The sequence below is a fragment of the Equus caballus genome, chromosome 28 (assembly GCF_041296265.1).
Source record: "Equus caballus isolate H_3958 breed thoroughbred chromosome 28, TB-T2T, whole genome shotgun sequence".
In the NCBI taxonomy this organism is placed as follows: Eukaryota; Metazoa; Chordata; class Mammalia; order Perissodactyla; family Equidae; genus Equus; species Equus caballus.
The window spans coordinates 45,497,829-45,523,640 of record NC_091711.1 but is presented as its reverse complement, the minus strand read 5'-3'; the positions used below and the strand labels follow the sequence as shown (position 1 = coordinate 45,523,640).

At 45.8% G+C, this 25,812-nt stretch overlaps 1 protein-coding gene across 6 annotated transcripts in view; it reads left to right on the top strand.

Moving 5' to 3' along the window:
- EFCAB6 (EF-hand calcium binding domain 6) overlaps positions 1-25,812 on the top strand; it is a 232,240-nt gene that overhangs the window by 30,798 nt on the left and 175,630 nt on the right. For all 6 annotated transcript variants that reach the window (XM_023631419.2, XM_070254171.1, XM_005606763.4 and 3 more), the window contains exons 6-7: positions 7,227-7,315; positions 13,272-13,338. In XM_023631419.2, the coding sequence (XP_023487187.2) occupies positions 7,227-7,315; positions 13,272-13,338 (156 nt within the window). The remainder of the gene's footprint in view (positions 1-7,226; positions 7,316-13,271; positions 13,339-25,812) is intronic.

Below are 25,812 nucleotides of genomic sequence, written 5' to 3'. Positions count from 1 at the left end.
TTCCAGTCTTGACCTCAGGGACTGACTCTCCTTCCTTTCACTGATTTTTTTTCTTCTTTTTAAAAATATTTGCAGATCTATTTGTTGTGTTCGTTGTGTTTGTTGTTTGTGTGTTTTGAGTATACTGTGGTACTGTTGCAAGGTTTTCTCTTCCCTTTAATTTTGTCTTTCACTGAATTTGGGAAGTTTCCAGCCAATATTTCTTCAAATATTTTTTCTACCCCATCCTCTCCTCTCTCAGACATGTGGTGTTGTCCCACAGGCCCTCGAGGCTGTGTGCATCTTTTTAAATATTTTTTTCTCTTTGTTTTTGGGATTGGGTAATATTTATTGATCTATCGTCAAGTTGAAGACTCTTCGTTAGTATCTCTATTCTGCTATTAAGCCTATTCCGTGAATTGTAAGTTTTAGACGTTGCGTTTTTCAGTTCTAGAATTTCCATTTGGTTCTTTTTTAATAATCTCTATTTATCTGCTTGGATTTCCTGTTTTTTCCTTCAATTATGAGCATATTTCTTTTAATTCATTAAGCGTTGATAAAATAGCTGCTTTAAAGTCCGTGTCTGATAATTCTAACATCTGGGTCATCTCAGGGTTATTCTGCATTGATTTTTTTCCCTTGAGAAGAGTCACATTTCTCTCATTCTTTGTATTTGAGTAGATTTGGATACTATCCCTTACCAGCACTGTCCAATAGAAATGTAATGTGAGCCACACATGTAATTTAATATTTTCTAGTAGCTACAATAAAAATAAAAAACAGGTGAAATTAATTTTAATAATATTTTATTAAACCAAATACATCTCAAATATTATCTCATTTCAACATGTAATCACTATTAGAAATTGTTAATAAGATATTTTATGTTCTTTTCTGTGTAGTGAGTCTTCAAAACCTGGTGTGTACTTTACACTTACAGCAAACCTCAATTCAGACACGAAATTTCCATTGGAACTACTTGATCTATATCTAGGTTTCATAAAATTTACAATTAAGATGCTAGATTCACATACCCAGTTGTTTTAAACATACTTAAAAGTTTTCCAGTAACTGAATTAGCTTTAAAATTTAAGTTACTTAACATTAAATAAAACAGAAAATTCAGTTCATCGGTTGCACTAGCCACATTTCAAGCGCTCAACAGCCACGAATGGCTATGGCCGTTTATGAGCCAGCGCAGCGTTAAATGCTGTGGATGCTGTGCTGTGGAGACTGGATTCCGTTCTGCTCTCCCGAAGACTGTTGATACTTGTCCTTTGGCAGACAGTTAACTTGCACACTGTCTCGCCGGCATCAGGCCGTCACACGTGTCTCAGTTCAGAGCTTATCTTTAGGTGGGTCGCTTTGGGTTTGACCTGCGCATGCGTGGTTTAGGCGGCGGCTGGAAACGTGGGCAGAGTTAGTACCCAGACAGTGTACTCCTCTTCCTGTCTCCCGTCTGAGACTCCCTTCACATTTTTAGTGGCTGCGGTTGCTTTGGGTTCTGTGTGCTGGATCTTCAGGCCAGAAAGACAGTGGGTTTTCTTTTGGGGTTTAGGCGCTGTTTGCTGGGCCCTGACTGAGGCCTGCTCTTAGGCTAAAACCATTAAGACCAGGAAACTCCCTCCATACTTGTCACCTAAGTTTTGACTTCTTCCAAAATCTGCCTGCTCTTGCTCACTCTCCAGAGCCTTTAGATAGTTACTTTTTGTATTTTGACCAGAGCTTATAGTTGTTTTCTGTGGAAGGTTGGTCTTTTATGAGCTTTCTCTGCCACAACTTCTTCTGCTTTGTAATTTTTTAAAAAGCAACCCAAAGTTGCAGAAAAGTTGGAAGTATAGTGTAAAGGACAATTTTTTTTTCTTGAAGCTTTTAGGAGTAAGTCGCTCTATCTCCCCAAATATGTTAGTGTACGTTTCCTCAAACAAGGACACTGGTCTGTATAACCACCCATCAGTTAAGGACATCAGCATCAGCTCATCATACTGTCTCGGCCCCAGGATCCAGGCAGGTTTGCCAGTCGCTCCATGCATGTCTTGTGGGATCCAGATCAGAACCAGGCGTTGCACTTGGTTCATATTCCCCAGCCTCCTTTAGTCTAGAACAGTTACTCAGTCTTTCCTTAGCCTTTATTTAGCACTTTTTTCATTTAACACATGGCAGACCTGTTATTTTGTAGATTGTCCCCAGTTTGAGTTTATCTGCTGTTTCCTTAGGGCTAGATTCAGGCTTGCATTTTGGGCAGGAATATCACAGAAATGATAGTGTTCCTCTCATCACGTTCATTAGGGTGCACATGATTTCAGTTCCTCCCGTTGCTGATGATAGTCACGTGAGGTGGGATCTGTCAGACTGTTTCATGGTAAGGTACTCTTTATGCACTTTTTAATTAATAAGGATTTTGTGGGAGAAAATTTGAAACTATGTAAATATTCCATTCCTCATCAAACTTTCAATTTATTCACTTATTTATATGTTGGCAGGGACTGAGAATTCCCTCTTTTATTAAGTGGGTTATGATCCATTACTTTCATTCTTTATTTTGATGTTTAAATTGTCCCTAATTTGGCCAGTAGGAGCCGCTTCACGTTGGTCTCTGTGGCCTTTGGACGCGTCCCCGTCGCTCTCTGAGCACTTCCTTGCTTTCTGATGGAAGATGTTCCACATCCCGCTGTGCTTTTGTTGCCTTGGTCCCGGAATCATCCATTTCTCCAAAGAGCTCTGCTTCCTTTTAATGGAAGAAGATATTCAAATCCGGGGTCTGGGCACTAGGGCTGCTCGTTGCCGCTGGGATGTCGCTGCTCCTGGCCCTCTCAGTGGGCAGAGGTCTAGGGGATACATTTTCCCCTACATACGTGTATTTACATCTACATTTGTTTCTATGTCAATCTCTCTGTATAATGAACCACGAGTTCACACCAGTGCCGCCAATTCTAATCCAACACCTCCGGGTTCATTCTAGTTTTCTTGCTTTTCCTATTGTAACTACCTTTTCAGACAATGAGAACCTTGGCTTCTATTATTCTTAGTATGTTTACTTATTTGATCATCTCCCTGGTATGTGACTCATCTCCCCTCTCCAGCACCGCCTCCCCCGCAGTGTGGATGCCCTCTTCACCCCGCGTGGGCTCACATGCTGCTCTGGACACCATGGCTCCCCCAGCACTGCAGACACCATTTTTCTCTGCCCCATCGAATGACTTTAGGGCTGAATTACTGGGGAATGGACAGGGAAGAAGGGAAGGGAGAAGAAAGATGAAGAGATTTTTTCAAAAAAATGTTCCCCCTTTATTCACTTCCAGAATTTCACAAATAGTATGTATTGATTCTTTCACATGTCATTCTTTATTCTATCTACATTTTTAATAAAAGATTTATTAAGATATAATTTACTTATCATAAAATTCACCATTTAAAAATGTACCAGTTGGTGGTTTTTAATATATTCACAGAGTTACACAACTATCACCACTATCTAATTCCAGAACATTTTCAACACCCCTAAAAGAATATTCGTTAGCAGTCACTCCCCATTCCAGCTTCCCCTAGTCCCTGACGACCGTTAATCTTCTTTCTGTCACAATAGATTTGCCTATTCTGGACATTTCAGATAAATGGAATGAAACAATATATGATCTTTTGTGTCTGGCTTCTCTCCCTCAGCATAATGCTTTCAAGGCTCACCCATGTTAGAGGTGAGTCAGCTCTTCCTTCCTTTTTAAGGCTGAATACTATTCCATTGAGTGGATAGACTGCCTTTTCTTTATCATCAGTTGACAGACCTTTGGCTGTTTCACACCTTTTGGCTTCTGTGAACAATGCTTTTATGAAAATTCATGTACAAGTTTTTGTGTGGACATATGCTTTTGCATCTCTTGGGTACATATGTAGGAGTGGCATTGTTGTGTCATATGGTAATGTTCTCTTGCTTTTAGAGAACATTTTTCCTTGCAAACATTACATCAGTTTCTTCATAAGCTTGATTTAACTGATACTTTTATCTATAACAAATGGAGAGTTAAAATATTATTTCCTGCTAATGTCTCCCTATATTCATGATCTAATGTTAAGTTAAAATTTTGACAATCTTCCCAAGCTAATCAGCTATGCAGGAAGAGGAAAAGTACAGAAAATGTGAAATGTGTATCTGTTTTTAAAAGCTACATCTGTTTTTAAAAGAAGTCACTGAGAACTGTAGAACTTCAAAGACTTTAAAAAAACAGGTCCTCGTAGTCTGTCTTAAATAATAAGCTTGTTTTTCTAGAAGCTTGAGCTCAGTGACCCGTGCATAAATCAAGGAGGCTGGAGTGTGGTGCATTTTCAGCTGGCCAAGTTCATGGGGAGTGAGGGCAAGGCTGCTCATCCTGATGCCTGGAGTTCACAGCATGTGAGACCTTTCTAGATCTTTTCATGACTAATCCTTGTGGTGATACAACCTTTCTTTTTTAATAGTTAATGTAAGCTTAGCTGGAAACATATCAAATTGGTAAAATGTTTCGTGAAATTTCACCCTTAAAATTAGAAAAGAGAGGCCGGCCCAGTGACATGGTAGTTGGGTTCGCGTGCTCTGCTTCAGCGGCCCAGGATTCACGGGTTTGGCTCGCAGGCGTCGACCTGCACATTGCTCATCAAGCCATGCTGTGGCAGCGACCCACATCCAAATAGAAGAGGATTGGCATGGGTGTTAGCTCAGGGCCGATCTTCCTCAAGCAAAAAGGGGAAGATTGGCAACAGTTGTTGGCTCTGGGCCAATGTTCCTCACACACACACAACAAATTTAGAAAAGAATTTTCCAGTTATAGTGAATGTGCTTCAGCTTTAATTTTATTCCAGGACCCTGTGACGAATGTTTGAATGTCAGGCTGTTCTGATGATTGATCAGGGCAAGAATGCTGAGCAGTCATTGCTTGTAACCTGCCCTGCACCTTATTTTCCTTTAATGGTAATGTGAATTTTTAAAAAATGTGGCCTCAGTCTCTGAGTATTAATAAAACATTTTGAAAAGAATTTGAATTGGTAAATAGATTCCAGAGAAGGAAAACAAAGTCCTCTTCTGGTCCGAGTGGTTGTGTCAGGTTGAGGAAAGAGAAGTCTTTGAAGATACTGACCAACGTGGTAGATGTTGATTTCAAAACTACCCTCCTCCGGCCGCAGTCTAAGAATTTGCTTTCAGCGATTCATCTATGGATGATTTTGAATCTTAAACGTTTTTGCCAGAATCACAGATACTGAAAAGGCGAGTCCTTGGCAGAGCCTCTCCTTTCAGACTAGATTCTTCGGTTTTCTAAGGCATCAGCCTTGGAGAATGGTCATTGCCAAAATGTGTCTGCCCCGTTAGAATTGGACCCTAAGTAGCAACCTGAAGTGTGACGAACGCTTCAATAGGCTGGTGGACTTTCTTTTTCCATATAGGCAGAGTGGTTAGTGTCGTGAGGTGAACAGAGGTTTCTGGCACTTAATGGCAGCGAGGTCACACCTGCTCTGTGAAATGTGGAAAATTTCAGCAGCCTCTGAAGCTGGTTTCGGGCTGGAGGAGTGAGCTCACATGAACCACCCCGAGCAGTGCCTGTGCCCGTTCAGAGAGTGTGAGCTCTGCGAACGTGAGCCCCTCCCTCGCTGGCGCTCAGCGCCACCCAAACCACCAGGGCACCCAGTCTTGGAGCTGCACGTCCCGTCTGTTCTTGCTCTTCTTCTACAAGATTAGGGAGACTTTGAAGTGTCTACCCAAAATCGTATCTACAAAAATCGCCCTGTCATAAATAGAAGTCAGGGTGTCCTTTCCAGGAAAAGGCTTCCCAAAGGCTCACCCCGTGAGCCGTACTCCCTCTGGTCCTGTTTCCTAGTTATGCATGTTTTAAGTAGTAGAGAGAAATTTGTGCTCTGGGGAGGACTGAGATAACCACGCGAGGCTTTGAGGCTGGAACTTTAAGGGCTGTGTAAATATCAGACTTGATTGTGCAGACTCGGGAGCCATTCAGCTGTATGGGAAATCGTACTATGTATATTTGTGTGAAGCTTAAAATATATTTATATTGATTATGTATTTATTGTAATTTTAGTTTCATAATGCTGTTCTGGGAAATATTTTCATTTAAAAAAATTTGACTTTTTATTTAGAAGTAATTTGAAACCTCCAGAAAATTTGTAAGAATAAGAACAGGACAAATAGTGCCCATATATCCTTTACCCAGACCTGCCTATTGGGAACATTTAACCTCGTTCGCTTCGCTCGTGATCTTTGTTGTCTAGGTGTGTGTGTGCAAACGATACACATGATGGGCGCAAACAGCGCACACACGATGTTTTTTTCTGGACTGTTTGAGAGGAAGTTGCTTATATTCTGGCTCTTCACTTCTAAACACGTCAGTGTGCATTTCCTGAGAATGAGAGCTGTTCTCTTCACAATCACAGGACAGTTATCAACTGCAGTAAATTAAACATCGAGATAGTACTTTAATGTGCCATCTGTGTTGACTCACTTGACCCAGTAATGTCCCTTGTAGAATTTTTAAATTTAAAAATGACTATTTTCCCCCTTTAAAGTATATGAATATACAGAAAGTTCAGATGACACTCAGAGGGTAAAACTGTGCTGTGGACTCAGCCTCTCGGGAAACATACAGTCCTGTGCTGCATAATGACGTTTTGGTCATCAACAGACAGCATATATGATGGTGGTCCCATAAGATTAGTACCGTAGAGCCTAGGTGTGCAGTAGGCTTTAACATTTAGGTTTGTGTAAGTGCACTCTATGACGTTTGCACAACCATGAAACTGCCTAATGATGTATTCTCAGAATGTATCCCTATTAAGTGACACATGACTGTATATAATATATATATATACATGTATATATTTGTACATGTATCTACACATATAAATATATGTGTATATTTGTGTATAAATTTATATATGTATAAATATATACAAAATACATATATAAAATTTATATTAGCATGTATTTCTACTAATTTCACTTTATTTTTTTAGATAGATCTAGATTTTAGATCATTTTGTAGAAAACCTGTTGACTTTTAGTTGAGCACAGACTGGCATCCTGGCGTTCGTCCTGTTTGTACTGGATTGCTGAGGGTGTGTGTCAACCCAGGCACTGGGATTAGGTAGTTGTGTTCCCCAGAACGCCCACCCCGCTAATGGTGTCCTGCCTTACATCGTGCTGCCCCCGTGCTGTCCGCTGCTTGGCTCGACTTCCCTAACAGGCCGTCAACCTTCTTGTTTGCACGCAGATCCCCCTCACCAGCTCCGGCGCTGTTCCCTACAACGAATTCCTGTCCAGGTTCGGTGGAATTGACCTAAATATAAGTGTTATAAAGAGGTAAGTGGTTTTTCTGCTCACATGAAAATGTGAGATTTGAAATGATAAGAGTTAGGACATAAGATCATTACAGCTAATCATGTCACCAGGTACAGACGGGAGACGTGTTGCCTCAAGCTCATCCATATAGAATTTAATGGAGTTAATCCTCAGTCAAAAATTTATTTAGAGAGGGGCTGGCCCCGTGGCCGAGTGGTTAAGTTCGCGCGCTCCACTACAGGCGGCCCAGTGTTTCGTTGGTTCGAATCCTGGGCGTGGACATGGCACTGCTCATCAAACCATGCTGAGGCAGCGTCCCACATGCCACAACTAGAAGGACCCACAACGAAGAATATACAACTATGTATTGCGGGGCTTTGGGGAGAAAAAGGAAAAAATAAAATCTTTAAAAAAAAATTTATTTAGAGAAGGTCCTAACAACTATATAGGATGTATTTCAGAATAAGAGAAATAATACTATATTAACAGTGGAAACATAGCAAATTAAAACCAGATCAACGTATTTTATATGCAATGTATTTCAGATTTGAAAATAATGAATTTTAATTTTGAAGTAAAAATATTAATATGCCAACTTAAAATTTATTCATTTTTATGCATTTTTAATGTCTTTCTTTGGAAAGTGATCATGTCTTCGTAGCTAGAAAATAAACATAAAAAAAAAGATCCTTGTATGAGCTCCTTTGTATTTCACAGCTTTAGCATAAGCGTGGGGCTCATATGCTGTATCCGCAAAACGAGAGTGTTAAAGCACGGACTTTAGTGTCTGTAGCTATAAAGTTCTTTGATTCTAGTGTACGATTTGGGAAATATTGTTTTAGTAAAAAAATTATTCACTCAGATTATCTGACTCCAAATGAAAAAGCCTCATCTTCTCAGAAATTGTGTAAACAATTATAAGAATCAAATTCGGTGCTGAAATATTAGCAGATTTCGGTCTAACAGCGTCCATGGTCGAATGCATCGTGGGTGCAGCTTAGTTGTGCGAATGAGTGCAGCAGAGAGAGGGGAGGCAGGGGCGGCTGTTCAGTGGGTACAGACTCGCAGTTTGGTAAGATGAGGAAGTTCCAGAGATCTGTTGCACAATAATGTGAATATACTTAACATTACCGAGCTGTAATTTTAAAAATGGTTAAGATGGTAAATGTCATGTTATGTGTTTTTGCCATAAGTAAAAAGGGCAGCAGTTCCAACGAGAATGACGAAGTGTTACCCTCTTTATGATCTGGGATGTCTCTGTGCTCTGGTCAGTCAGTGCTCAGTACGTGATGTACTAAGATAATTCCCAGGCTCATTCAAGACAAGGACTGGTTGTCTTATAAACTGCATATTCATGCTCTTGACCTAAAACCATCCCCATCTGTGGGATACGGTTGTTGGGTGGACAGTAACCTAATTTGAATATTCTTTGTTGAAAAAGCCAAACAACTGGAAAAACTGAATGCAGGAGAGTTCTCATTTTGTTTTTTTTGTTTTTATTTTTTTAAATTGTGAAAGCTCAGTCTAATAATTAATTTGAGATGAAAAAGGTCATAACTTACTTCCTTAAACAAAAAGGCTAAATGTTAAAATTAAATTTTAAAGATTTCTGACTTACTTCTGAAGCTGAATTCTCTCTATTGTTAGAGACAATGCTTTATAGTGAATAGAGACTTCTCTTTCTAGGAATATGGTGGGCTGTATTCATGAACCACCCTTCCACTGAAAACAACTAAAATGCTGGGTAAAAATTAAAATATTTTGGGGCTGGCCGGTGGTGCAGCAGTTAAGTTCTCACGTTCTGCTTTGGCCGCCCAGGGTTTGCTGATTTGAATTCTGGGTGTGGACCTACACACTGCTTGACAAGCCATGCTGTGGCAGGCGTCACACATGTAAACTGGAGGAAGATGGGTACGGATTTTAGCTCAGGGCCAGTCTTCCTCAGCAAAAAGGGGAAGGCTGGTGGCAGAAGTTAGCTCAGGGCTAATCTTCCTTTAAAAAAAAAAAGTAAATATTTTAATACATTACTGAGCTGGCAAGAAAGTAAGTAATCCTTAGAGGCCAAGCAGGAGTGAAAATTAGGATCCTGAGACATGAGCATTCTATAAAACCAGCTTTTGCCTTGAGGGTACCGGCCAAATCCTGGTGAATTTGTGTTTCAGTTTTGTTGGTTATTTGGAGTGAAGGGGACAAGAGACAAAGCCTAGAGGGTCTGCCAAGGTGGAGGAACCTAACAGAGGCCCAGTGCCTATAAGGTTGGGACACCTCTACCCCAAGTAAGGGTAAGTTACAGATATAAACCTACATCACAGAGAGGCACAACAAGGAGACCTGCCTGTGTTGACACTGGCATTGGGGGAATAGGGGAAAATTGTAATTACAAGTTGATTTTCATGCAAGTCTGTGTCTGAAATAATGCTACCTGTGTGGTCTGAAAAGTCTCTCAGGCTAGGAATTTACTTAAAACTGGTCCTGAACTGGGTGTGCCCTTCTGTGGAGGAATAATTCTTCAACCTAGCCCTTAAAGAATTTCCACAGATAAAGTGCCAAGTAACATCAGACCACACACAAAATATCTTGAAAACATATGAAGAGAAAAAGAATGAGGACTGCAAACCAATAGAAATAACATCCAGTAGAATCAGATCTCCCAAGACTTGGAATATTGGAATTATCAGATACAGAATCTAAAACTAGTGTTTAAAGAAATGAAAGAATTTATTTAATATATGAATATAAAACAAGAGGCAATAAAAATACAGATTTTAAGATGTCCAAAACATAACTTCTGGTCCTGAAAGACATAATAACTGTAGATGTAAAATTCAGTGGATGGGTGAAAATAGTGGATTAAACACAGCTGAAAAGAGGATCAGTGGAATGGAAAATAGATCTGAAGAAATAATACGGAATGCCACACAGGAAGACAGAGAGATACAAAATATGGAGGACAGATATAAGAAACATGGAAGATGGAAAAAGAAGGCCTAATAATACGTTTTATTGGATTTCCAGATATATAAGAAAAAGAGTAGGACAGAGACAATATTTGAAAAGATAATGGCTGAGAATCTCAAGCCAGGTAAATAAAAACAAATACCTGTCTAGACGTATCACAGTGAAACTACAGAACATCAAAATCAGAGAGAAAATATTAAAGGCAGTGAGAAGGAAAACTGAATTGACTTCGGAAGAGTGACAATTAGACTGACAGTGATGTCTCAACAGTGACAATGAAAAGTGTAAGATAGTGGGAAAATGTGCTGAAATAAAATATTTGCCATCCTAGAATTCTGTTCTATATTTGTAAGAATAAGAACTTTTTCCGTGGGAACCCCTGGGACTCTCTCCTCTTCTTGCCACAGAATATGCTCATCCACTGACAGAGTATTTGGCAAGGGAGAAACATCTGGCACCTTTGCCTATGGTTTTCAAGGTTGCCTTTCAACTAGATCTTTCATACTTTCTTCACACTGACTTGTATAAAAATAAGAGGCACCCTTTGCAGTCGTTGAATGATCAGGCCTTATGACTGGGGCTTATTTAATCCTAGGACACTGACAAAGCTGCAGCTCAGATTCCTTGAGTTTTTGATGGTGGAACTTAATGTGGTTACAGCACCTCTCTTCTGGAAATATGGTTCACGAGGTCACATTCAAATCAGCCAAAACTTGATGCCCTTGACGACATAGAGTGAACAAAACCAAAACGGATTTGGCTCCCAACAGACACAGTAAAAGAAATTCTAAGGACATACTTTAGGTAGAAGGAAAGTGATCCCAGATGGAAGGTTTGAAATGATGATGCAAAAAGGAATGAAGAACAAAAGTGGCAGCGAGTATGTGGCTAAATATCTATCGACTGTAGGAAACACTAGTGACTCTAGGAAATAATGATGATTGCTGGAATTTAAAAATAGGATAGAATTAAAATACGTGATAGCACTAATATATAAATTGAGAGAGGAGGGGCTGGAATGAAATGTTCTAGAGTTGTCACATTGTCCAGTAGGAAGATAAAAGTTTTGATTAACTTTAGACTTTGAAAAGTATGCAGGTTGTAATTTCCAGAGCAACCATTACAAGATTAAAAATGGAGTAAATAATCCCCAAATTTATAAAGGCAAATAAGTGGAATGATAAAACTGGAATCAACCTAAAAGAAGGCAAGAAGAAGCAGCATAGGCAGGGCAAATGGAAATCCTAAATATCAGTGATTATAGTAAATGTTCCACTTAAAAGACAAACACTGTCTGACTAGATAACAAATAGTAAAATCCACTAAGAGAAAAACCTAAATGTAAGTTTACAGAAAGGTTAAAAGTGACAGGATTTAATAAGACATACCATTCCAATAAATACTTAGTCAATATCAGATAATAGACTGGGTTCCTGAAGCAGACACTGAGACGGAGTTTGGGGCGCAAGGTGTAGATTAGGGAAGACCCCGGGAAGGGCAGAGCCCCGGAGTAGGATGGGGCTGAGGGAGAGGTTGAGATGTGATGCGGGCTGGTGCAGCCTCGACCACCGGGGAAGCAGGGAGGGAGGAGGATGAGGCTGGGGCGGGAGGGCTCCCGAGGCACAGGTACTGAGGTGCTCAGGCATTTGTCTGATTTTTATTCTTTAACCCTTAAACATATGTTACAAATAGCGTTTTGTATCTATTCAATACATAATTAAAACAATATTTAGAAGATTACATTTGACATAGAATCATGAGACTGGATCCCTGGCGAGATTCTGTCTTTAACTGGGCATGGTGCTCAACCCCTCTGAGCCTGTTTCCTCCTACGTGGAATGATTAACTTCTGCTTAAAAGGCTCTGACGGCTTCCCCTTACCCTGCTATGAAGTCCGGATTCCTATCACGACCACAGCACCGTGGGAGCTGGCATCTGCTTCCATCTCAGAACTCACCCCATGTTCCTGTGCCTGCTGGGTGGGCTGCGGTCTCCCTGGCCTCCTGGCAGTAGCAGTCCTGAGATGTGCCAACTCCGCCCCCTCTGGGTTTCTTGCTGCTGCTGTTTCTGGAGAGCTTTCCTCCGAATGGATGGCTCTGGGCTCCTCAGCTTGTGGGTCTCTATTCAGATGGCACTGCTGTCTGCCCCACCCAGAAGAATCAGCCCGTCTAATCTATCCCCTGCCTCCTTTATTTCCTTCATGGCGCCTTTCATTACTTCAAATTACGTTACTTGTTTGCTTATTTCCTATCTGTTGCTGTCACTAGCATTAAGCTTTTCAAGACTGGGAACAGTGTCCTGGTGTCCACCGCGGCCCCAGACCTGAGCGTAGGAGGCGCTGGATAAATATGGTGAAATGGAGGAGCAGAATGCCTCTGTCGTTCCTTACCCCACCCCAACAGCTCATTCCAAACACGGGCTCTGAAGTGCTTCGTAGATGTACAGATAATGCAAAATCAAAAATAGTTAATAGGAAAAAAGCCTCCGGAGCCAAGGGGTGTATAGACACACATCCACCACAAAGTCCCTTACAGAGCGGCTAAGAGGGCACCGCGGAGTGGACGGGGAGCCCACAGCAGCAGAGGGGTTCGGGGTGGGCTCTGAAGCCAGACCACCTGGGTCTGAACCCGCCACTTCCCCACACATGACCTTGGGCCCCCTCAGTCCCTCTGCAGAGCTGGGGTGACGATGGCCCCTGACCCAGAGAGTTGTTGTGAGGAATAAACGAGGTAGGGCTTGGCCACAGGAAGTGCTCGTTAGTTGTTGGCCATCATTCTTCAATTCCCACACTGCCCTGGGAGGAGCAGTGTCGTATCTCATTTTACGGCGGAGGAAACAGGAGTGGAGAAGCGGCGTGACGGGCCCAAGCTCACACTCCTGGCAGGTGGTAGTGCCTAAGACACACCTTGCACTTACAGATGGATAACCTACAAGTCCTTATAGTTTTGATCTCTGCATGTCCCACATAAACATTTATTTGGTTAAAACATTAACAGAAAGTTTTTATTTTTATTTTAAGGGGAGATGGGAATGAAACAAATTGCTGTCGGACATTAGGAGAACTCGAAATCCAAGTCGGAGAAAAGGTAATAGAGATCTTTAAAAATTCTTATCCCCCCGCCCTTCATCAACAGTAATTGTTAGCAGAGGCAGATGATGCAAAATGAGCCACGTCTTGTCATCCGCCTTCTCACGGCAAAGTCGTCTGGCTCAGTTGATCTTCTTAGAACAAACTCCCGAGAAAGCCCGTGTTCAGACGGCTGCGACTCCCTCAGATGGCGTCTCTTTTGATGAATGAAATGACACCAGCAGAAGTCCTGGAATATTCATTACTTTTGTATTAACTTTAGATCTTTATTAGTCAGGCTGCCCTTTCTGTTTTTGTCTAAGACTGAGGCAAGGTTTTCTTTAGAAAGAGAAAACAACTTCTTTTCAGCAGTAATGCCAACCCGGGGCAGTATGGTAAAAATAACCAGTCAACCTCGAGTGATATAGATTCAAGCATTGAGTAATGGAGCCACAGAAGCTACTGCGTGTGTTTAGAAAAGCAGCCTGTAGCTTCATTCCTGTTTGCCGATTACAGTGAGACACCAGAGGACGCAGCTGGGGAGTGAGGGGTGCCCACAGGCTTTCAGGGTGGGACTCAGGCCCTTTCTAAAACACATTCGGGCCTGTCACTTACATGAGCAGTTTGAGAATCATGGTTTAATTTACTTGATTCAATGTGTCGGCGTGAAATGTGACAAATTTTCTTTCTTTTTGAACTCTTCTGAGATTTTCATACATTTCAAGATCAAAAATAGCCAGAAATCCACAAAATGTTTGCCTAAGTTTCCCTGGCTGATGGCATTAACACCAGAACATTCGCCTTAGTGTGATAATTTTTTAGCATTATGTGCTTCGAAAGACCTGGTTTCATTATAGTTGGTCTTAGTAGGAACCCTGGTATAATTATTAGCTACTTCCATTGTGGTCCATTTGTTATTCTGTAAGAAATATGTGGTATGATTGATATTATGTATGGTACATGTCTTTAATTTGTCTCTTTGTAAACTGTGTTAATCATGAAATTCTCCTAGGAAGGTCAGCTGCTTATGACAATCATCTCAACAGCAATACCATCAGGGTCAATAATGCAACACTACAGTTAGTGTGGACTGTATGGACATAGGCCACCTTGTAAATTACCGAAAGTAGGGCTTTGATGAGGAAAGCTAAAAGGGAACTCCACCGCTAACCGTCCTTTCCTTATATACCTTTTTCACCCCAGCCTCCTGCCCCTAGAAGCGCTCCCCCCGATTAAGAGTGAGCTTAACCCGATGCTGCTTTCACACAACTTCTAGTGAGAACAAAAAGTTGCACCAGTAGAAGGCTGAGGAGCGGGTGATTGAGACGACGCTCAGTCCCAGGGCAGCGCCGGGGCTTTCTCTGCCATGCTTTCCTGCCAGCTTACACTGCCGCCCACATTCTCCCTGGACCCCACCCCAGCAGGCGCGTGGAGCGGGGCAAGACTGACCTTGGGACCAGTCAGGCTGGGGTTTCCATCCTGGGCTCTGCCATTTATCAGCTGGATGGCCCTGGGCAAGTCCTTGTCATTGGGCTTCTTCATCTGTTAGTGGAGATAATAACTAACTGATTAATTGAATAATTAACTGAATAGTTGAAGTGCTGTTGTGTGGCTTAAAAATGTCTGGTATAAAGCCCCTGGAACGCTTAGACAATGCCGGCCAGCATTGCCATGATTATTCCTGCGGCTTCCTTTGAAGTAGAGGTAGGAACACCAATGATCTCGCCCCTTCCCATTCACCCCCGAAATGAACAGAACAAACCAAATGCACTCCTCAGCTGTTTGCTGTGTGCGGTCGTGTGTTTCCAGGTAGGACTCTGGTCCTGCACGTGGTCCGTGCTCGAGTGCTGGAGACTGAGAAGAACTCCTAGGAGTCAGTGGAGGAAGGCTCTCTTCATGCATATGCCCTCATTGCTGGGGATCTATAGTTTGGGAATGAAAGAACGCCAATTAGTTTGTTTTAAATATAAGTCCGCATGGCTTACTGGAGCCAAGACTGCATGCAAATGTCTCTCTGAAATTTGGGAGCCAGACTTTGCTAAAGATATGTGTGGTCTAGCCTTCCTAAACCAGCGGATAATTAGCAGTTGGCACCCCAAACTGACCGAACCCTAGTGCTCGTGTTTCCCAGTTTTCTTTGCACTGGGCTGGGTCTAATGACTGGTCCCTCAGCATCTCCCCTCCTTACACGCACTTAGAGCCTCCAGCATATGTCCATTGTCCGCTCAAACCCTCGGGCTCGCGAGTCTCATTTTCTCCATCAGTCAAGGGGAAGGCAGACTGGGTGACCTCCAGATCCTGTCTCTCCATCTTTTGATGATTGTGATCTATGGCTTCACCTGAAGAGGCTGCTGTCTGGTCCCGTGGGGCCCTGTGTTTGGGGAAGAGGGCCCAGGAGGTCCTGAGGCTGTCGTCTTCAGGCTCCAGCTGGTCCTGGCTCCTGGTTGAGTCTGCACTCGGGCCCCACTGGCCGGGCTCTCCGCGTCCTGCAGCTGCCTCCTGCCCTCACCCTCTGGCCCCTGCTTTCCATTTGGTCGCAGATAGGTCTGTGCTTCCTGTGGCTCCTCTGCTGTGCCTTTGACTGGGCGTCTCCCTGACTGTTCTTGAGTTCTCTGGTCTTCACGTCCTGTGCTGTCATAGCCTCTGGGGAGGCAGAGGGATTAGGGGAATCGGGCGCACCTGGCCTGAAGTCCAGCCCCTGCAGCTCCCTACAGGGGCCCTGGACACGTTTCTCACCCTTCCGAGTTTCCTCATCTGGAAAGTGGAGACAACAAAGCTTAACTATTGGGGTGGCAGGTACACGAATGAGTGAGAATAATGTAAGTGAAGCCCCTGGCACACAGCAGATGCTCAGTAAGTGTTAGTCCCGCCGCCAGCTACTGGGGAGGCCGGTTCTCCTTGTCGGGCACTGCTGAAACCCCTCCTGTGCTAGGCTCTACCTGCTGCCGGGTGGCACCCCGTTGGCCGCCGAGGGGATGGTGGTTCTACCCTGTGAGAAACACACAACCCAGCTGAGCCGGCTGAGACAGTAAGAGCTTCTCACTCATCTCAGCAGAAGCCAGGAGGGAGCACAGGTCTAGGGGCGGCCGACTTGGCTCTCCTCTGGTCACCAGGAGGCTGCCACCATTCCAGGCTCCACATGCGGATACCGCGCTGTCAGCTATTTCCAGTATGCTATTCCTTCCAATATGACCCTTTATAAACCAGGGGAAGCTCCCCCACCGACTCACAGCCCAGAATTACATCCCACACCCAAACCAGTCACTGGCAGTGGATTTGGTCCCTTGGACCAACCCTGGTTCCACCCTGGTGTGGCGGCTGGGCTCCCTCCCCTAAAGCACGTGGTCACCCGGAGGGTGGGGATCTGAAAATGGAGGGTTTTGTTAGAAAGGAGCAGGGGGTGGAGGTGAACCATTGGCTGTCTGCTTCAGCCCCCACTGAAAGGACCCCCTCGGCTGGCTGGGCCTTAACCCTTTGGACAGTATGTGATTTTTATTTTGCCAACTTTAGTAGTAATAATAGCACTGACTGAGCACTTACTGGGAGCTGGTCGAAGTGCTTTCCTGCATTAGGTTACTTAATTCCCCGGAGAACCCCTGAAGGAGGTGCCATTGTTATTCCACTGACAGAGGGGGAAACTAGAACAGAGGCTATGCAGTCTGACCAAGGGCACACAGCTGGAGGGCAGAGCAGCTGCAATTCCAGCCATGGCAGCTTGGCTCAGAGTGCTAGCCCTTAACCACAAGGCTACCCTGCCCCTTGGAGGGCCTCTTCGGGAAGGGTACTGACTCGCACTCTGCATTCAGCAGATGTGACTTTGTTATGCCCGTCGGCAGACCTGGTCCTGCAGAGAGAAGTTTCCCTATTCACCGTCGCTGTACGAATGAATGGAGTTTTTTGTTCCAGCCACAGTCATCTTTTTGTCTCTGTAGCATCTACTTCAAATGGGCATTTGGGAGTTTCCTTTTCTTTTCTCTCTCTGGCCTCCTGCCCTCTCACGCATCTTCCCCACTCCTCCGTCTTTATTCTGCCTGCCTGCCCCGCAGGCCCAGCTCCATCCTGAGTAGGGGCAGCGTCCGAGCCCTAAGACTTGTGTTCTTCACATTCTGCAGGCGAGGAATCTGCCGGGAAAACAGGAGACTAGAACCAGGCTTCAGGGTGTTGCCAGGCTAACCAAGTTTTGGTCTTTTGCTCTGTTTTTCCTTTCATCAGCTCCCCTCCTGAGGGTGAGGGGAAAGTGAGAGAGGAGGCTCACAGGAGAGTCCCCCTGCCCTGTGAGGAGGTGAGTGCTCACCGCGAGCTGTGTCCAGGGCGTGACCAGCACAGGAGGCTGTTCTTGTCTGTGTGAGAACACAGCATATGGCTAGAAAAGTCAGGACTCGTCCCCCATCCAAAAACGCTGTTCTTAACCCAAGACTAGAAGTCAAGAATCTAGAATCGAGTTAAAGAAATAAAAAAAGAAAAACAGACCCAGAGCCCCAGGCTCTTTGCTCTCATCCCACGTCACCGTCCAAATCGGGGACCCTCTGTCAAGCCTGTGCGCCATGATGTCAGAACAGCTGGTCCACGCAGTCAGCCGTGACTAGTTGTCTGTTAGACCGAGTGAGCCGACGCAAGTTTTTATGGGGTTACCCTGGTGCCTTGGAGTCATGTAGCTGCAGCCTCAGTCATTGCAGAAGCAATTAGTAAATAATTAGAGGGACTGCGCTGCTTGCTTGGTCTGTAATATCCTCAAGAAGAAGAGGCAAAAGTGATGGGTAGATTCATTTTCTTAAATAGGTGAATTTTCCTAAAAAAGAAATTTAAAAAATTATTGCTCGAGGAGTAAAGAAACAGTTGTTCATCAGAATCGCAACCGTTTCATAAACATACCTTAATGTTATAACACCACATTAGCATGAACGAATGTACCAGAATGCAGTCTGTTTGCCTAATAAAAAGACTGTGTCAAACTCGAAATGAGGCCATTTGCTAAAACAGACAAGCTTTCGGTTAATTCGCAATATTCTCCTAATCCCCCTTTTATCAGCGCTCCTTGGCGCACGTGGCATTAATTGCCTGTCATAGCAGGTATTTGAGTACATCTCCTCTTTCATCTGAGGAAATATTCACATATCGCAGACCTGCCAGGAGAGTTGTGTCTGAGGCACTTCTTCATCCCTGCAGAAAAGCCCGTCCGTCATAACTGAACGTGGCGATTAATAATGCCACAGCGCCTGTTCGCGTCTCTGTGCAGCTAGACAAAGATGAGTGCTTCCCTTCCGATCCAGAGAACTTCACCTAACAAAACACTCAGTTGCCATTTTATAAAAAAATTGTATTGAAAACACTTCTACCCCAGGACCTATTTTTGGTTGCTCTGTTACTAATTTACTAAAGGCTTCATGGGGAAACTAAAGCAAAGATTCTGTTATACCAGAATTTGTAATATTTCAGGCTAAGTTTATCTTTTTTTTTTTTTTTAATAACGTCTTCCTGTATGTTACAAATCAATAGCCCAAATAGGACCGACGGGGTGAGTGTTGAGAACAGCGCGGTGCAGGGGCGCGGCCCGGGGCACCCGCCTCACCGCGCCAGCACTCGCTGTCCCAGTGACCCTGAGCAAGCTGGCCTCGCTGGGGACTCCTCCTCAGCTGTGAGATGGGGCAACACTATCATGTGGTCTTCCCAGCATTGTTGAGATTCTCTGGGAGAATAAATCAAATGAACTTACCATAGTGCTGGAAGTTACTAAAAATGCTAAGAGTTTGCCTCCAGAGGAGATAAGACATAGGAGTTCTCGTGTGGACGGTTAAGTGTGGCTCGTGGTCGTTTATGGTTTAAAGCTGCAGAGGGGAGGAGGAGAGGGCTGTGCTGGTGGTACCCACATTTCCATCTCCGTCTGAGGCTCCGCACTCTCCGCCGTCCACCGAGCAGCCAGAGCTGCTGGCCGTCCTCCTCGCCCCAGCCCGAGAAGCCTTCCGCCCTTGGGCTCCCCCATCTTAGTCAGTGGTTCCGCCATTCACTGAGACACTCAAGCAGAAACCTAGGACCAGCCTTGACTCCTGTCTTTTCCCTGCTGGCCCCTCTCCCTATCCAGCCCATCAGCAAGTCCTGCCTGCTGTGTCCCGAAAGCCGTCCACCCATCCACCTCTCTCCATCCACCCCAGCCCCGGACCCAGCCACCGTTGTCTCTGCCCTGTGCTCTGGAGACCAGCCCTGGACTGCTTGTCCTGTTCCCGCTCCAGCCCCTTACAGTCTCTATTCCACACGACACCCAGAGTTATCTCTTCAAAGCAGAAGTCAGATCTCATCAGCCTCCTCTAGTTAAGATGCCCGTGGCTTTTGGTTACACATTGCGTAAACTTCAGACAAACGTCTGGCTCACGGCACTCAGCACGAGAGAGCACGCCAGGGAGAGGTTTTTCACTACACTACCTAAAATTGTATGTTTTCCTCACCAATTAGAACATTCTGAGAGTTTTGTTTGTTAGTTTACTTGTTAATCACTAGGATATATGTTCCCTGGGAGTAGGTACCTTCTCTGTCTTGCTCGCTGTTGTAACTTCAGTGCCTGGAACAGATCCTGGCACCTAATGTGAACTCAGTAAATATGTGCTGGGTGAGTAAGTAAGTTCTGCGGGAACAGTGCACAGCAATTGGCACAGGCGGGAAGAGTCTCATGGAAAAGGTGAGACAGGGGCTGGGGTTTCAGGGCGTGCTCAGGAGGAGCTGTGGGTGGCTTTGGGACCGCAGTCTGGCTGAGAAGGGCTGTGGGAGGGGCAGTGGGGATGCGGCCGGTCCGTGAGCAGGTGGGCTCTGGGACTCTTGTGCAGAGGGTTATGTTTCTGCAGGCAGGCTGGGGCAGATCGGTTTGGAAAGGTAGGCTAGAGAAAAAGATGGAACCGTTTGAGGGTCAGGTATTAACCCTAAAGTGTGGGGCAAGGGGTGGTGGTGGGGGCTCACTGAAGGCTTCTGACAAGGGGATTATGACACAAGAAGGGAGGGATTCAGGAGGTCAGTGTCAGCCTTGTATTGGACGCATTCGATGAGAGCGCAGCTGGAGTCGGGTACCTATCATCAGGCCTTGGATGTGATCAGTCACATTCATCGTCAGCAGCCTGCTCTTGTTGAGCACCTCTGGTTTGTGGGGGACACCATGGAGTTCCCAGGAAGGGATTGGCTTGCCCCTCCTAGTGTGCAGCTCTGTCCTATGAGCGAGCTGGGGTCGGGGTGATAAGGGCCCCAGTATTCTTGGCCTGTGGTGCCTGGGGTGGAGCTCCCGTGCTCTGAGTGTGGGCTGGGTAAGAAAGAAAGGAGAGATAGGAAATACTTCTTCTAGATTTGGCACCCTTTTAAAAGCCTTAGGTATTTAGACTTGGGGCTTATTTTCGTAGCTGTGTCAGAAGTTCGATGGGTAGCTGGAATTTCTTATTAGAAGTCTTTAAGCTATATGTTGCAGGTAAGCATTTTAAAAATGAAAATCGAATGTAGTGGAAAGTTTACATGGCCTGTGGCCTATAGAACAGCAAGTTTCCCTTTTCACCTTGGCTGCAAGGAAACCCAAAGCCAGATTTTTGGATTTTTGCTCCATCATAGTAACTATGACTTTTAGGTTTCTTTAGCTCTTTTTTCAGTCAGCTCCCTTTCTTCTGTTTTTGTGGATCTCCTTTAGACGTCTTTTTATGTAAGCTTGTACAAGTTTTGGTAGAGTCAGGGTTTGCATATGTTCAGTAAGTAAATGCACGGTCCTAGGCCTGTGGGGGCAGCACCAGAGCAGTGTGAGCAAGCGTCAGCCTGGGAGGCGCGGAGGCGAAGCCGTTGTTAAAGGTGAGCAATACCCGGCGCAGCTCCTCCCACATGTCCCCAAATTGAAAGTTTGTGTTTATGAGGTTCTGAATGTATCTAATTTTTTCCTATCTGGTTTGGCTCATCTCTACCAGCTGGTAAATAGGAAATGTTCACGGTAGGAAGCCAATACTCTGCAGAGTGTAAACAGATGGAATCGATATAAAGTGACAAGTTAGACTGTGCTACTGAGAATACAGAGCCAAAACTAAGAACATAACAGTCAAGCTACTTATTTCGTTCCAGTTCATTTAGTCCTGAATAGCGCTTCATATCTGCACAGCTGTGTTGTTCTTTTTTCCCCCCTTCCTTTCTTCTGGGTTGATAATGACAATTTCAAAGAAAAACTTTAATTAAAGATTTTATACAAAATAGCCAAAAGTAGAATAATAAGGAAAATGAGCATTGATGTGTTTATTGTAAGAGAAATCCTTTTTCATGGTTTCATTTCAGAAACTTATTCCTTAAATTTAAAATGAATTTAGCCGTGGTGACAGGAAGGTGCCACACTGACAACCATGGATGCCCAATGCTTCATTTTGCTGCAGAGCCAAGACACAGGTGGCTAGAGGGCCCTCCCCTTGGGGTTCAGTCCACAGGCGGCGGCTGGGTGGGGGCTGTTCCTGACCCCCTTCTGCTAGAAACAGGCAAGAAAAGGTGGCTCCGAGGGAAGAACCAAACAGAAAACAGCAAACAGGAGCCACTAAGAATACGATCATAGGCGATTTCAGTTACCGTGCAGGTCCCACTGTGGCCAGGAGAAGCCTGGCCTTCCTCTGGGAAGGGCCACGTTGGAGCCAGGCCCAGGGGGGGTGATTTTGCAGGCTGAGTGGGAATTCTGGGCTTTAGGGAGGAAATATTAGGCTTTTTCTCACCTTCTTTAAAGTCTAGGTGGTCGTATTTATTTGGGTTCACAGCTTTCTTTCCTGGAGCTCAAAGTGCTATAAAAAGCATTTTAAACAAAGAACTATAGAGTAATAATAACATCCACTGTTAGCAGTTTACTGAGCCGTCTGAACTCAGTGGGGTACAAATCAGAAGCAGGCTGATTTTTCTCTCCTCACTGTTGTCGAGCAGGCGCTGGCACGTCCGCCTTCTTCGTCCCCTGAGCATGTCCTGGGCTGGTCTCCTGGCTTTCTGGTCACACTTGGTATAAACCAGTCCAGTGCAGGCTAGTCCGGATTTAAACCCTGAGCTCGGATCCAGTGCAGCTGCCCCCTCCTCCACGCTTTCCCGCTTGAGGGACCTGCAGTGGGGAGGGGCCTTGCCTGCTGGGCTGCTCGTCCTTCACGCCCTCTTTTGGCTTCATTTCCCCCAGGTTGTGGGGTCTGTGATGAGGGCTGCGGAGAGGGCGTGTCTCTGCTTTCACCGGGGTCCTCTGTGGGTAGCATGTACAGGCTGCTCTTGCAGGGCATCTGGGGAGTTAGAGGACAGTGCTCTGGGGGCCTCCGATCTGTATAGTTTCCTGGCGAGGAGGACCAGCTCTGGCCTGACCCCCTCTGTGCTCCTCAGCTCTGCTCCTGGTGGCCCACCGTCCATCCTCAGGCTGCTTGGGTCCCCTCCCCTGATGAGCAGCCCCCGGAAGCAGGACGGCGCAAGCTTCTACCTTTCTCTGTGTCTGCTTGCCCCATGGGAGTGTCATGTCCTGTCCACACCACCAGCAGGCACGTGGGCTGCTCTGCTCTGCCCCTCCGCCCTGCTTGCCGGCTCTGTCTGGTTCTCAGTCCTTTCCTCAGGAAGCTGCAGAGCAGGTCTCTGAGCCCGCTGGGAAGTGAGATGCCTGTGTGCCCTTCTTACAGGCACTTGTTCTGTCTGTCCAAGGGTTTCGCGGCTTACCAGAGCCACTTCCCCGTGAATGCTGCAATCACCGTATCTGTCCATCTGTCCATCCATCAGTCCATCCGTCCACCTACCTGCCCATACATTCATCCACTTAACAGATATTCTTTGATTTGAGCCCTGTTCTTGGCCCTGGCCTCCTGCCCGTGCAGGGCCTCCAGCCCTCTCAAGGCGTGTGTTAACTTGGGCTGCTCGGTGGGGCAGTGGAGGGGCTGGAGGAGTTGGCTGGGTGGGGCCAGCAGTGCTGGTCCAGCACTTACTGTTCCTGACGTGGCTGTGTGGTGTCCGGTTATTTGGAACTCTGCTCTCAGCCTTTGGTCCTGGTCAGCGGCTCCCATCGCACCCCCCTTTACTGAGTGTGTTCGCTGTGAGGCACCTGCACACACGAGTTGGTTTCATCTTCGCACACCAGTACTGTGCCCTTATTCATTCCCGTTTCACGGTTGAGGAAACCGAAGTCGAGAGGAGTCAGGTCGCTGACCCAGCGTTACCTGAGTAATAGTGTGCAGCTGGGCTTCAAAGTCTCGTTTCAGAGTCTGTGGCTGGTCACACACTATGCTGCCCGGGGTCCCTTGTGGAGAGGAAGGAGGGAAGGAGCCGTTGACACCTGGCACTGTTGCAGGGGGCGGGGCGAGTCGCTGCAGCCCAGAGCAGGTCACACGGTCCTCAGTGGGCGCAGCACGGCGCCTGGAGCAGGCTTCTCCTCCCCACACCCTGGCTTTACTCTTTCGGGTCAGACATTCTCTGCTTCTTGTACTAAGGCTTCTGAGTCTGCCCTCCGCAGATTCATCTACGTCTTTTTTGGAATATTTTGATTTAATTTTGCTCTTACCACTTGTTTTCAGTAACCGCATCCTTCTTTTACTTCACTCCTCTGTGAAACAGGACTTCTTTTCTTTTCTTGAAATGTTGGGTGAATGAGCCCTGGTTTATGTAGCCACGCTTCAGAACTTGAAAGCTTTCTCTCCTACTTTTCCCCTGGCCTTGCTGTCCAGACGGCAGAATCTAGCCTTTGTAGTCCGTTCTCACTGTGGTTCCCTTCCCTGGATGGCTGGGTTCACCCTTCATCCTCAAGGCCTTGGGCATCCATCCGCCCAGACCTGGCTCTAAGGACATGGAGAGGGTCAGATACTGCCCTGTGCGCAGGGTCCGCGGTGCTCCAGTGGGGGCCAGTGTGCGGTACAGGGCGGAGGTGTGGTGGGGGTCTGTGGAGAGGTGGGGGTCCCGGGTGCAGTGGGGACTGGAGGGTGGGGAAAGTCTGGGCCCGTAGGGGCTGGGCCGGCCAGGCAGTCTGGCAGGGCCTAGCAAGCAGCCCCGAGGGGTTTTGGAGACGGGGAGGGAAGCAGCTCCTGGTGCAGGGAACAGGGTAGATGGGGGAAGAGCAGACTTTGGGCAGCTTCTTCAGAGAGGCTCAGGCCTGGTTCCTGGCCCCTGAGTCTTTATTTAAAGTCACACCTAGCTATTGTTGTGGTGTTCTTTGTAGATCTGTGGTGCTTCTACTTGTGTTTATGCACAGCAGCTCCCCTGACACTTCTCACGCACTCAGCTGTCAGTGGGGGTGCTCGGGAGAGGGGACGGGCTCGAGAACTTTCCCTGTGAGGCTAGTCCATGAATAAATGAAAAGCAATAGGATATATCGGAGTCTATGAGGAAGCCATTTGTAAAAACTAATTTGGCCTGGCCTTGTTTTTCCAGAAGGGCCTGATGTGGCCTGTCGAGCAGGCACCGTACATCTGCTTTAAGCATTTACAACGTCCCAAAGCCTAGGTGATGCCCTTAGAGATAGGGATGTAGCTCCCCCATATCAGCATTTCTTTATTCATAAGCATCTCTTCCCCAAACGAGGATTAATTACCAACCTGCTGTGTTCACCTTGTGACCACTGACCTGCTGTGACAGCTAAGCATCTCCTGACCGTAGTATGGGGGACATTCCTGTCATATGCGGTGTCTCTTCCTTGTTCCAGGATAGTGCATGACTGCTTTGTCCACCCTGCATCTTCAGAGAGCTTCCTTCCGTGGCAGAAGCCTTCTCCCAGGGTCTAGACCTCAAAGCTGGCTCAGATAAGAAACTCACCCCAGTTTTGATTCATAGATTGATTATGGATTATCTGCATGGACATAGTAAATATTTTTATCTCTTCAGGTCGCATGTCTGTCCACTTAGTTATCTCCACCCTGGCAGGGGAGAGCAACTGAGACAATATGTAAATGAATGGGCGTGGCTGGGTGCCAATAAAATGTACTCAAGGATCCTGAAATTCTAAATTCACATAATTTTCACATGTCACAGAATATCCTCCTTTTGATTTTTTTTCAACCATTAAAACATGTAAAAACCATTCTTAGCTTGCAGGCTAAGAAAACAGACAGCGGGCATTGCGGTGCCTGGAATGCAGGGAAGAGGGTCAGGCTGCCATGGGCAATGAAGCCAGGCCAGGAGAGCAGCCTTCCCCAGGCCCGTCCCTGGGCGATAGCACAGCAAGGGCACATTTCTTTTCTGAAGGTGAGCTGGATTTGGAGGAAGGAAGCAAGAGGCAGTGGCCCTTCTTCTTTTGTTAATGGTGCCCAGTTTTTCTCTCTCTCTGAGGATTTGACCCTCTCTAAGAGCATTCCTTCCAAGAAGCAGTGTGGATTTGAAGGGTGGGCCCGGAGCCCCTGGAGAGAGAGGCCAGGCAGGGGAGGGAGCCGGGTACCATTTTCAGGCAGGAATGCACCAAGATGTCAAGATGGCAGTCAGGGAGCCAGTGATGGAGTGGAAGTGTAATTAGGAAAGCCAGAAGAGAAGGCACCGAGTCCTGCCCCAGAGGGGACAGTGGCCGAGCCAG